This window comes from Tyto alba, unplaced genomic scaffold (assembly GCF_018691265.1).
Source record: "Tyto alba isolate M040663 unplaced genomic scaffold, T.alba_DEE_v4.0 Super-Scaffold_7, whole genome shotgun sequence".
NCBI lineage: Eukaryota > Metazoa > Chordata > Aves > Strigiformes > Tytonidae > Tyto > Tyto alba.
Genome location: NW_024881328.1, coordinates 20,998,739 through 21,011,518, shown reverse-complemented (window position 1 = coordinate 21,011,518; position 12,780 = coordinate 20,998,739). Strand labels below are relative to the sequence as shown.

Below are 12,780 nucleotides of genomic sequence, written 5' to 3'. Positions count from 1 at the left end.
TTCATTTTAAAACTAGACACAGCAATTCTTATGAAGATAGTTGATATTATTTTACAGTCAAGACATCTGCACTGTTGTTGACTTTAAGTAAAGGATGTCAGAGAGACTTTGTTCTTAAAAGCAGCATTAGGCTTTGAGGGATATATTGTGCTTTGCCTTGCACAACTTTGAAGAGTTGCTTAGATCTTGGTGGGGTAAGTACCTGCAGGTTTAAGACAGTGGTTTTCACGTATAGGAAGTAATACAATGTTGAGGATATTTCACACCAGGCAATCATGTAGGAAGGAATTTTTCAGCACTTCACCTGCCTGGCCTGCCTCAGAGAGCAGAATGTGTGTGTTTTTTTTTTTTTGTTTTTTTTTTTTTTTTCCTTCATAGCTAGCTTAGTTTTACTAACATCTCCGGATTAAAGGCAGGGTTTTCCCTATCTGTATTTTCTTCCCGATATTCTGGCAGGGAGCAGAACCGACTCTCTTGCCCTTTCTGACCGGGTGGCAGGTGTGACGCCGCTGCTCTGTGCAGGCATGGGCAGCCATTCCCTGGGCCCGCTGCCACGGCCCACCCCGCTCCCCAGGTACCAAAAGCTGACCTGACACTCCCTAGTCTAAGGAGAGTGGCTACGTTTTTGAGTGTTTAAAATAGGTGCTTTTAATGTTGTAAGAGTTTTGATTGTCATGTTTTCAACATGCTTGCAGTATTTTCTTGCAGCAAAAGCAGTTACTTATTTTAACGTAATGAATTTTGCAGGCTCGCACCGCCGTGCTGTCGGCCTGCTCGCCCTGCCCCGGTTTCCTTGCATTTGCAGAGCGCTTGCTGCCTGCGCTGTGCGGAGGCAGGACGGGTGCCTAAGGGGACAAATCGAGCCCGGGCTAGCAAAGCCTCGGCATGTGTTATTCAGACACCTCTGGGCTTTAGTGTCTTTACTGAGGGCTTTGTATTTTTCTCTAATAGAAACATAAAATGTGAGAGCACGGTAAGTATCGAGCTGTATATTTAACATGTATAGGCTTTCTCTGATAAGCAGGTGCTTATGTTCACATTTGTGTCCTAATTATAGAAGTTATACTTGGGCTTTTCTCTAGAAAATTAATGTTTCTTTTTCCAAATTCACATACCTTGCTTGTAAACTGTAAGTAGAGTCATGTGAATGTGGGCTCTGAGTTCTTGCCGAATCTTAAAGCCAGCAGTAGCAATATCTGATACTACAGTCCATACTTCTAGGTTGTACTGTTTGTTACGTGCAGTTGGAAAGCTTCAAACAGTGAGAGTTAAAAATACTGTTTTCTTTTTCCAGTATTTCTTTGACAAGTGTTGCATTTTTTTTTAATTACGTTTAATATAAATGCAGTGTGTATCTAAGCAAAATAATGAACAAAAGGCTTAAAAAGAAACGGTTAAAAGACTGTATTTTTGTAAAACAGTTTCGAGTTGTTTATTACATGCAGTTAAATACATATTTTCAGAAGCCTGGATTTCCAGATAATAACAGCCAAAGGTAGAAGAAGTAAATGTGAGAGAAAGTCACAGAGACGTTTTTTATTACTTGTCTTTCTTTAGGAAGCTTATTTTACCACAGGTCAGGCTTTTGCAGTATTTGGGATGTTTAAAGTGTCTGTGATTTAAGGTAGTTACTGCAGATTCTCTTCAGGATGTTACAACAATTTATACTGCAGTCAATGGAAGGAACAAGTTCACTGTACTGTAGGTCTTGGGTTTTGTTCAGGGGATATTTTTCAAATGTAAGTCATGGACAATTCTGATTGCTCTTTCTTAAAACAGAATATTGAAATGTACGCATGTACACTCTTGTGTATCACTGGTCCTGGCTTGAGTCCTTCCTGTATTAGAATTTTGGCTAGCAAAATGTCTCACTTCATACCCTAGATTGCAAAAAGACTGCAATTTTATTTTAAGAAAATACAAGTTTTTAAATGTATACCATGTGATTCAAGTTCTGGTAAGACTTCAGCATTGTGAATAAAAGTCTGTTAGTGTATGTAATGGCACTTTATTTCATCAGGAAGGAAAATCTTTGCTCTCTGTTGTGAAAGTGAAATTCCTGACCATGTTGTATGCCCGTCCATATCTTTTTAATAGGTACTTTTGTTTATATCTTTAAAATAAAATTTTTTTAAATTGTCACATGACTTCATCTATAAAACTCTGTATCTTTAGGAACTTTTATGAAAAGATGCTTTTTTTGTTTTTTACAAACAGTCCCCAAGGGGAGGGGGAAAAACAAAACAAAACAAAAACCCCCAGTGTTGATATGTGCTGTTCTTTCAGTTCTGTGATGTGCTGTGTCTAACTTGGACTGTTTGATAGAAAAATAATAGTGCCAGAAATAGCCACCTACCATAACTGTTTGCCTTTCTGTTGAAGGCTTGCTAAGTTTACAGGGCTGAAGTAAAACACTGAATTATAAAAACTTGGTGTATTGTATGCCTAAGTTTAGGAGTGGATAATACCGGGTAAGCAGACCAAATGTTCTGTGGCTGGTATATCACTCTACAATAATGTACTGTTTTTTTAAGTAGCACATCAAGATAAGACACTCAGAAACATTTATGAACTTACTGTGTCATAAGAGGCCTCATAGTGCATGAGTAAATATTTTTATTTTTCTCTTTTGTTTTCTTAATCCAGCAGAACTCAGCTTCATTAAAGTGTTCTATTGGCATGTCTTCTTTCCTCCTGCTTTCATTCATTTTGGTTTTAGTAAGCTTTTCATTTGATAGGATTTCAGTCTTTGTATTCCACACAAATAGAATTGTCACCTCTTTTTTTTTTTTTTTTTCTAATCTTCTCTGAGTAGGTAGAAAATCCAAATGACAGTCCTGCTCTGTGAAGAGCTTGAAAGAACTTGGGATGCTTTAACATACAAAGTTTTGTTAAGCATCTGTTTTGTACTATTGCACAGAGATGACAGTCTACACAAGTGGTATAGCACTGAGTGATGAACTTGTATGCCCATGCAGTATAGGGTGTTGCACCTAGTCTCTAGAATATCTGGTTTCTCTGGTAGCAATTTCAAGGAGCTTATGAGCTCCTGTTGAGGTAGTGCAAGTAAGGTTTCTATATTCAAGTGGGCGTTCCAGCAAAATACTTGAATGGTGGAAGATGAAACATGAGCTCTGTTAATTTTGCCAATGCATAATACATTCCCTGCCCTCCCCGCCTCTCTGCCCCACCCTGGATAGCTCACGGCAGGAGCATTTTCTCTGTAAATTTTCTAAAATTAATAATAATAAAAGAAGTAAATTCCCAAATACTATGACCTGTGTAATAGAGATTGAGTATGACTGGAGCACTTGCACTTCTTCTGAATATTACTTTGGAATTATGGTTTGCAGCAGATAAAACCTAACTTGAGCCTTTGTGAGGTTTTTTTTGCTTGTTTTGTTTTTATTTCAAGTTTTAAATTATAGTGTTGCAAATAGCATTTTCTGGGTGCAAACCTGTTATGTTTGATTTTCTTGGAGGTATTTTAAACTGTTTTGTTAATGGTACCATACTGTTTCTGCTATATCTATAATGAAGTCTGTATTGTAGAAGGCATGTTTTCTTTTATTTTTTTTCAACTTTATTGATTTGTGCTTTCTTCATTTGAATGCTGGAGATAATCCTCATGACTAGCCACCCCTTCCGGAAGTTGGTGTGGTACACTCCCAGTTTAGTTATCCATGATCCTGATTCCAAAGATATATGCTTATCTGAATTAAGGAGCTTGTGTGTGTGTATTAAGTAAGAATGAACACTGTATTTTTCTTCCTCATTCTTCTTTTAGGGGTGGCAGGGAACCTGAGGAATGTTCCTTCCCACATGCCATCTTTGCAACTGTGGGCTTTTGCTCCCTAGATGGCTTCTTACCCCTTTGGAATGAATGCCCTCCTGTAAATCAGTTTCAGCTGCTGTAAAACAAAGGATCTGAATTATTTAATGTCATAATTAAAAAGAGGAGGGCTTTTCATTATAAATTTTATTGTTGATCCCAGTGCAATTGACTGTATAATTTTTCCATTGTCTCATGTTTTACTTCAGTTTGAGGAAGTACCTGATACTTGCACAACAAAGTTTATAACTGAAGTATGATGTTTGCTTTTGTTATTTTTTTAGTGTTTTTTTTCTTCCCCCCCCCCTCCCCCTGCCCCTTTCTAATTTAGCATCTGATAAGTTCAGGAACTCAAAAGATGAAGAGCACATCGCCAGATGCGCAGTTCTGAAGAAAGGAGTGGAGAAGCGCTGGTTGAAGCAAACACAAGATGTCCTTGCTTCACAAACTGTGTAGCATTGAAATACTGCAATTATTTTTAACTTTTTGTTTTGAGAGGAGAAGAGTGAATGTTACTAAACTTGACCAGAGCTACAGGTTTTTAAAAACAGTGTTATACTATATATAAACATATAAAACAAGAAACTTGTTCAACTTTTTACTAAAGCTACATCTAAATTCCTTACAGCAACAGTGCCATAAAATCTGTTGAAGTACAGACTATTCTGTCAAGGAATGGATATGATTATGAAAACTTGTATGTGAAACTGGATCTGAAGGTTTCTGAATTAAAGCACAGGATTTTCCAGAGGAAAATCACTGTGGGAGCTTTATTGTCTGTCATTTTTTGATTAACTTTCTAGGCCTCTGAGAGTGATTTAAGGAAGCACGGTAACTCTTTTGGAACTGTAATTCTCAGATCTCCCAAAACATTGTTTTTTGTTTGTTGTTTTTTTTTTTTTTTAATTTTTTTTTAGTTGTTTGGTTTTGGATACATTTGATTGTTGAATCCCACAGTGACATTTAATTTTCCAGAAAGTCTTTGTTTTGCATGGCTTCTGCTTCTGCTGGTTAAGGAAGATACTACTGTTTCAATTCTCCTTAATGTTGTCTAAATAAATTATGAAGAAATGGGAGGGCTCCAGAACCTTACAGAATAGTCATAATAATGTGTTTGTTAAAGAATAAGGTATTTGTTAGAAAATCCAAATTCTCTTTCCTTATGGTCCTCTGTCATAAATGAGTTTGGATGCTTAAAAGATATTTTTAGCCTTACAACTTTTAAATAGTTGGATACTGTCTGTTTTTAACTGTGTGACTTCAGTCACAAGTCAAGTTTTCCACATTAAGTTCCTTTCATGATGACTTGGCAGTAGCGATCCTCTTTTGAACCTCCAGCACTTCAAAAAGTAGTGTGGTTGTTTCCATTGGTCTTTGCCTGGTAACTCGGTATGTAACTGCTTGTACAGAAGTGCTGCATTTTCTCAGTGTAGATTTTTGGTGATGACAGTTAAAAAAAAAAAGAAATATCTCAGTAACAGCATTCAGTAACATTTTGGAGCCTGGTTCTGCCAAGATACCAGTTTGCTTGTGCCATAGCACCAGCACAGGTATCAGGTGTGTGGGGATATGCCTGTACCACCCAGGGAAGGCACGGCTGGGGCGTGGGTATGGCTGCTCACTGCTGCTTTAGTCTTGTAGCACAAGTAACACAGTAAGGAAGGCACAGTGTCATCAGTTAGTAACTGGTGCGTGGGTTACTAAACCCCAGAAGGCTTTTAGCTGTGAATACCACATCCTTCACTACTATTTTAATCATATTGTTTAATTTACAGCTAGCATTATGGCTGTTTGTGTTAGAGCAGCAGCATTATTTATGGAAATAACCTGAGTACAGGATTTGTGGTGATTCTTTTTTTTAACCCTTTCTAGATCCCAGATCTAGTGAAATCTTGGTGTGCTGCTAAGCATGTGTTGTATTTCAAGCTTTTTGTGGAGGATTATAAACTGGGATTTAAAAAAAAAAAAAAATAGTATCAGTCAGTGATTTTATGGTAACATTGTATAAATAGACCAAGAGTTCTTGATCCTAGCTTTTCTGTACTGTTTGGTGTAATGTGTATTTGAAGAATCCTGTAAGTGTAAAATGGTATCTCTAAAAGAAAAACGAGCTGAAACTTCCCAGAGACAGCTGAATTAGGCCTGCTCATGTCTTTTCTGCCTACACACTCTGCTAAATAAAATAATACAATTGTTTCACAAACAGAGAGAGTGTTATGAAGGTAGCTTTATTGTGACATTAAATCTGTCTTGAGAGCTTTCCCAGAAATATGAATATAGTAATTATATGATTAAACAATAAGGAAACTTTCTGGGTTGTGCACTTCCTCAGGCTATTAACCTAACCACTAATTAACCAACAGGAAATTCCAGACCTGAAAGTTTCATTATTGCTATATTAAACTGTGAAAATATAAGTGTGTTAATGAGGATTTCATTATAGCCATCTGTAGCTTGTTTATAAATTGTGTCAAAGCAGGAAAAACATATTATACCATCTGTTACCTAGCCATATCAAGTTGACACAAAAAATATTAGGAAAAAAATCCTGCAATTTACAACCCCAGTTGTCTCTTATTTCTTACATTTTTATTTGTGGCAACCACTAGTGCCATGGCAGTGCCACCACTGTAGTAACATGTCATTTACCCCTTAAATGATGTATCTTTTTTAGTTTACAATTTCTATATTATAACTTCCACGTGAGGGGAGGAAGAGGTGCTGACTTTCCAAAATGGTAATTTCTAGGCAATTAATGACCCTTCAATTTCAATGTCATGTTCTCTCAAATATCTCTGAATCACCAACACTCAGAATCTGGGGATTGTGTTGCAGTTTATAGTTCTTTTTGGTTGTAAATAAATAAAAACTTCTGGATAACATCTATTAGTATTCTGTCTTTCTCTGAAAAGTGAGCATGAATTGAATCATTTTACTCTCATCACATGCTGGGGTTTTTGCTGCTCCTTTTACCTTAACCTCTGTGTTCCTCTATAGAGCTTAATCCATACAAACTTTCCCAAGTCCCTTGATCTGTGCTTCTCTTTGACCTTAAAAAGGAGGGAAGTTTTAATGTATTACCACGCACATACCAAGAAATATTATGAGTTTTTCATTGTCAGATGTTTGGAGGTGTAATGCAGGTAGAGCCTTAGGTGAGAAGGTGGTAGCGGTCCTGTGGAAAAAGTTACAGAAATTGCTCTGGGGAGGAGAATTGGCACAGAAGAAAATACTAAAACAACTGTGGGATAGTGAGGCACAGATCCTTAGCAGCTGAGATGAAATGTGACTCAGTAATGTCATAAAATGTGCTAGTGTTTGCATATTGCCTTTTGGGCTGAGTAGAAAGAGGAATGATCTATGACATGAAAATGAGGATAAAAGATAGTAATTGAGATGAGAGGTGGAAGGGTCATGCAGTAGATAAAGGGAAGTCACACCAATGACAGGCAGCCCAAAATATTGTTCCCAAAAGTTTTCTGAGTAGGCATTCTCTTTTTGTCCTGAATTTGCACAACTAGACAGCGTTGGTGAGGGCTCTGAAGTACTGCTTTAGTATTCAAGACAAACTATATATTTGGTGACTGAACTTATGAACAAAATCTGTTTCTCTGCAGACTGTGATGCAACAATCACAGAATAAAACAAGGAACTCTTTGATATAGTGGTATATCTACAGCATAAATGTCTTAATGCTGTAAAAATTTAAGTGCTGTGCTGACCAAATGGATGAGGAAAAGCCAACTGCTGCAGTCTTTCTGGTCCTTCAAAAGGCTTCTGCCAGTCTCTAGGCTTTTAGGAAAACTAAAAAAACATGTCATAAGATGGTAGACCTTGCATGAGCAAATCATTTCCTCAAGAACAAGAACAGAGGTGAGGGAAATGGTCTACTATGAAGGGGAGGGGAGGTCACCTTGGAGTTCCCCAGGGATCTGTGCTGGAACTCTTTAGTTCAACATGCTAATAATCTAGAAAAGCAGCCGAATAGCGAGGCGGCAGTTTGGTGATAGTAAAGTCATTATTTGTAGTAATGAGGGGAGACATGACTGAATACTTGCAGAATGATTTTACAAAAATAAATGGAGAATAAGATGAAGTTAGATTCACTTTAGATTAATTTAATGTAAATCAGTTTGCCATGTGTATTAGTAAAGGAAAAGAGAAGAAGAGACAAAACATGATTATGCCACTGTATAAACCTGTGATGACAATACAGTGCACAGTTCTGGTCTCTGTCATCTCCAAAAGGATATAGTAAAACTGGAGAATGTTCAGAGAGGATCGACGGGGATGGGCAAAGGTGTGATAAGACTTTCATATAAGGGACATAATGACGTGGTCTTTTGGCTCTCATGTTCTTATATTTACCATTTGTACATGTACCAACTTGTTGTGTTCTAACTGTTCCAAGTAAGTGAAGAGAGAACATGCAACAGAATTGTCTAATGATGCTGCATTAAATCCTCAAAATGAATGTTAAATAATGGAAAAGTAATTAAGTCTCCCTTAATGTTGAGTGATTATACAATCTATAATCAACTTTCCTTGTTGATGAGTGACTTGCATAAGAAAAACAAGTTCTTGGTCTGCTTCCAAGCTATTTGGAAGCCTCCTTTCTAAGCTATCTTCTCCAGTTGTTTTTGATAGAACAAAACTATTTGCCTTTCCCTGGAGACTTGGCTGTGTTGATCCATCACAGATGAGATGTCATCTCAGTAGGTACAAAGCAACTGAAGAAATAGACTATTTAATAAAGCAAGAATTTAATCTGGAAGAATGCCTGTTCTTAGGCTAGCAGTTCAGGTTTCCTGCTATTCTTGCTGCTTTTGGACTTTAGTTTCTCATGGATATTATTTTAAAAAAATAATCATTACTATTTCAGGGTTAGATGAAATATCAGATAGTTTTTTAAAAAATAGTCTTTTGTTTATAACATTAGAGACAATAGGTTCAAAGAGCTCCCAACTTCACAGATCTATATCCCTATTAGGGATTTAAAAATAGATAATAATTCTGACCAGCTTTTCCATGTGCAGATAACTGATATACATCCGTTCTAACAGCTTACTATGGATTTTTTTAGTTGTGTTTTTTTTTTTTTTTTGTCCTCCCTAGGGCAGAAATACCCAGTGCTCTGAGTATCCACAGAAAAGTTAATCTGAAGGTATTAGTGATCTAAAAATTAATATTGGAAAACTTAGTTTTGCTGCCCTCACTAGTATATGCAAGTCTTCATTTCCTTTTGGTCTTGGAAACAGTTCTGTGATTTAAAGAGCATGAAATATATGTATTAAAAACGTGACCTATAGAAGGACCTCTGTAGAAAGTGTTTTGTGTTTAGTGTTATAGTGCAATTGTAGTTAGCAGAATTAGATTGATTATTTTTTTAAAGCATACACACAAGAAATAGAATATATTGCCTGGTTATGATCCATTCCCATGCATTCCCTTTTGCTGCTGATACTAGTCAGTTGATGTTTCCTTTTTAGGGAATGTTTGTTAGTACAGCAATGCCAAGATGAATAATTTAAGTAGATGCTTTGTGAAAAAATGAGAAGCATTTTAAAATTCTAATCCAAAAGAAATTCTAAGAAGACATTTTAATTCCATTCCCTTAACAGTTTGAGTTTTTTTTTTCCTAATACTCTCTCAAAGCTCTCCTATCCCATCTTTAAAACATTTTACCTTTTGAATGTGTTCTAGGAACTTACAAAAAAAAAAACAGCAAAAACTTGGCCTATGCTGAGTGATATTGGTGGAAGGAAAAGTAAAAATAACCTCTGTGAGATACAGGGGAAATAGCCAGGTACACACTTGCTAAAATGTTGGGCAATTGTTTATCATGGTTGATAGTATTAGATTCCATTGGTGACTCCCTGAATGAAAACCACATGATTCTTCATCAATGATAGATTTACTGCTTAATATGTGAAAGCCGTAAGAAGGGAATTGCTATGTAGATAAACAATATGTAAAATTTAGCACCACAAGATACTGGTAGGACTGAAAAAAAAAAATCAGGTATTTTATTATTGTGAATATTAACTGAATATTTCTAGCTACTGACCTTAGACCCAAATAGTAATTAATGTCTCCAAGTGGAATTCCCAAATGTTTTGTCCTGTGTAGGACATACTAGCCATAGGGAATATGTTCGTATTCTAGACAACATTGATACCCTGTCTGCAATGGAACTTTTACTACTGGCTGTCTAGTCCTGCAAGTCTGGCTGCATCTGCATTATCGCTGTCCCCCGCTTTTCAAGCAATTGAAATTCTTTCAAGGATTTCTATTCTTTGCATTGTCAACTTTTGGTTTGGTTGCAGAGTGCAGTTGACTTGAAACACAACTGTTTGATCTGATTGTTTCATTCAACCTTATACATGTTAGGTAAAACTGGCGTAGGTTTCTGTTTTGTCTGAAATAAAGGGGAATGGATGCTGGTGATAGTAGTTCTCAGGTAAGAGAGGCTAGATAAGGAATCATCAGTAATGTTGTTCACTTGGCACACATTCAGTCACACAGATGTTATCCTCGCACTGAAGTGGTACACAAGCCACTTGAAAAGGTTGTGTGGCCTGATACAGATCTAGAAGCAACGTTTACCAATGATAGGAACTTCCAGGGTGTTGCAGTTGATAGTGCTTGCTCAAAAGTGTTTGACTGCATTCCTTCCCATTCCCTGGACAGACTTAATTGTAAGCAGTCCTTACATGGCTGTATGCATTAGACTTGACTTTGTGAAGAGGTAACTGAATTGAGAATTGCTTTTAAGTAGTTTCTGGTTTTAATTGACAATGAGGTCAGCTTTCTGTAAACTATCCTACTTCAAACACTACAGAGTTGTTTTTTGTTTTTGTGATAGCATAAATACTGAACTTCTGTTTGTGAACTTGATTCATCAACATCTAAAGCTTCAATAATTTTGTAGGTTGTACTGGTGATCAAATTAGCTAGATGTAAATGGGTATTTGCCTCTGCTGCCTAAGTATGTCACTGATCACTACAACTTGGTCACCTGAACTGTTTAGTTGGCTATCTTACAGAGGCATAGGGAAGGCTAAAAAGCATGGATGTGAGGAAGAGTCCTAATTCTAAAACTTCCCATTAAACTTGTATTGCAAAAATAAAAGGGACACAGAAAACAGGATTGGATTCTTTTTATGGTATAAAGCCACAGAAGACATAATAAAGCTACTTAATACTATCTTTTGAATTGGCTGAAGTAGAGATGTCAGGATTAATGGCTACATAAATCTCTAGATGTACTCGGTAGGCTGTGTGGTCAGGTGGTGGGATTATAAATAGGTAGGCTTACTGATGTCACCAGTAGCGGAAGGGAACAACAGAGAGCTTGTCATGCACACACACACTCCGTCCCTTCTACCTACATATGCTGTTGAAAGAAATTCACTTGATTTTAATGGAGAAGAAAAACCTCTGTTATCTTGGAGGTAAGCAGAAAAGTAGTGCAATCAATTTTAGCTATTCTTCCCTCTTTATTTAGATGACTGGCAGAATGTCTTCTGCATAATACTTGTTTTATCTTACTGGGGAGTGTCAAACTAGCAATACTTTGGTTTGCTATACACAGATAAAACGTTGACACACAGAACTGTTCTGGTTGGTGTAAATGGGAATTCTGGAAGTGTTTGTTGTTGTAAAATGACACATATTTTGCAAGACTAAGATGCAAGTGTTGGTATTTACACAACATTTCCTTGCTTGTTTGGTTGAACTTGTCCTAACACCTGCTGTGAGGAAAAATATTTACCAATAATTATGTATCTGCAGAAGCATTGAAGTCATTGCTCTTTGAGAGAAGGCAGAATTTGGGTGTAGGACAGTATGTAAATTGCCAAAACTCAAGTGTAGGCCTGTGATAAGAAAGAAGAATTAATGTCCATTGTCCTGTTTTCAGAGGAAGAATGTAATTCTTTTGTTTTGAGGTACAAAAGCTTTTTTAAAGTTTGTCTCTGGCTCAAAGATGAGGGTATATAAAGACCTGTACATTTATCCATGTGGATGACCTTTTGGAATTTTGGTGGTGCATTTTTGGGTACAGAAGGTCTTCAATATTTTAAGTTGATGACTGGGGCCTAAAAGCTTGAAGGAGGTTATTGAGATGATTTTAAATGAGGGATGATGTTATTTCATGCAGACTGTAAGGCTTTTCTGACTTTGATTGTCTTTCATGTGACTTTAATCTAAAATTTTGTTTGGAAAAACCCCCACTTGTTATTTGTAATAACTTGTAAAAGTCAATGCCTTTAGTGTTTAATATAGCAGAGTCCTTGCTGTGTATTCTGTGTATTCCTTGAATATTGTGTATCACTTTCATTTATCATGGAAAGCATAAAAATAATTTTGTAGGATTGAAATAAACTAAATACCTAAATAACTGTGCTATGCCAAGATGCACTTTGCTTATAGAAACAAAGAAAGAATTTAAGAAATCTTGCTCAGCTGAAATTGTTGTAAAAGTCAGTATACTTCTGGCACTGAATCATATGTTAATGTGTTTTAAACTCAGCAGTGAAAAATACTGGGTGTAAACCAGTGATAGTGAAAGTTGAAAAGGATGAGGGGATGAATACAAGAGTGAAGTATAGTAGTTACAGCAAATTATTCATCAGCATAGCTGTGTAGGAAAGTTTATCTACATTCCCCAGAGCAGACTGCTGATGATAATTATAATAGTTATAAAGGTTAGTAAGAATTATGCTTCTTCCTTTCCTAAAGAAGTTTTTCCTACTTTATAGTTAATGCTGAAGTCCTGAACCCTTTTTCATAAAGGGCAGATGTTTTCTGATGGAAGTAATGGGTCATCCAAAGTAGCTTTGGTGTTACCACCAACATGCAGGGAGCCAGCTTTCTTTGAAGAAATATCTTTTACCTTCCTTGCCTGTTGCAAGAATCCAGTAAGAAATGGATCTAGGGGATTTTGA

At 36.6% G+C, this 12,780-nt stretch overlaps 1 protein-coding gene across 2 annotated transcripts in view; it reads left to right on the top strand.

The window, feature by feature from the left end:
* COBLL1 (cordon-bleu WH2 repeat protein like 1) overlaps positions 1-12,780 on the top strand; it is an 87,637-nt gene that overhangs the window by 23,718 nt on the left and 51,139 nt on the right. The window contains exon 1 of one of the 2 annotated variants that reach the window (XM_033007866.2): positions 11,185-11,286. The exons of the other annotated variant lie outside the window; for it this stretch is intronic. Coding sequence (XP_032863757.2) covers positions 11,192-11,286 — 95 coding nt within the window. The 5' untranslated portion in view covers positions 11,185-11,191. Of the gene's footprint in view, positions 1-11,184; positions 11,287-12,780 lie in introns of those variants that run through there. 2 annotated transcript variants of the gene reach the window in all.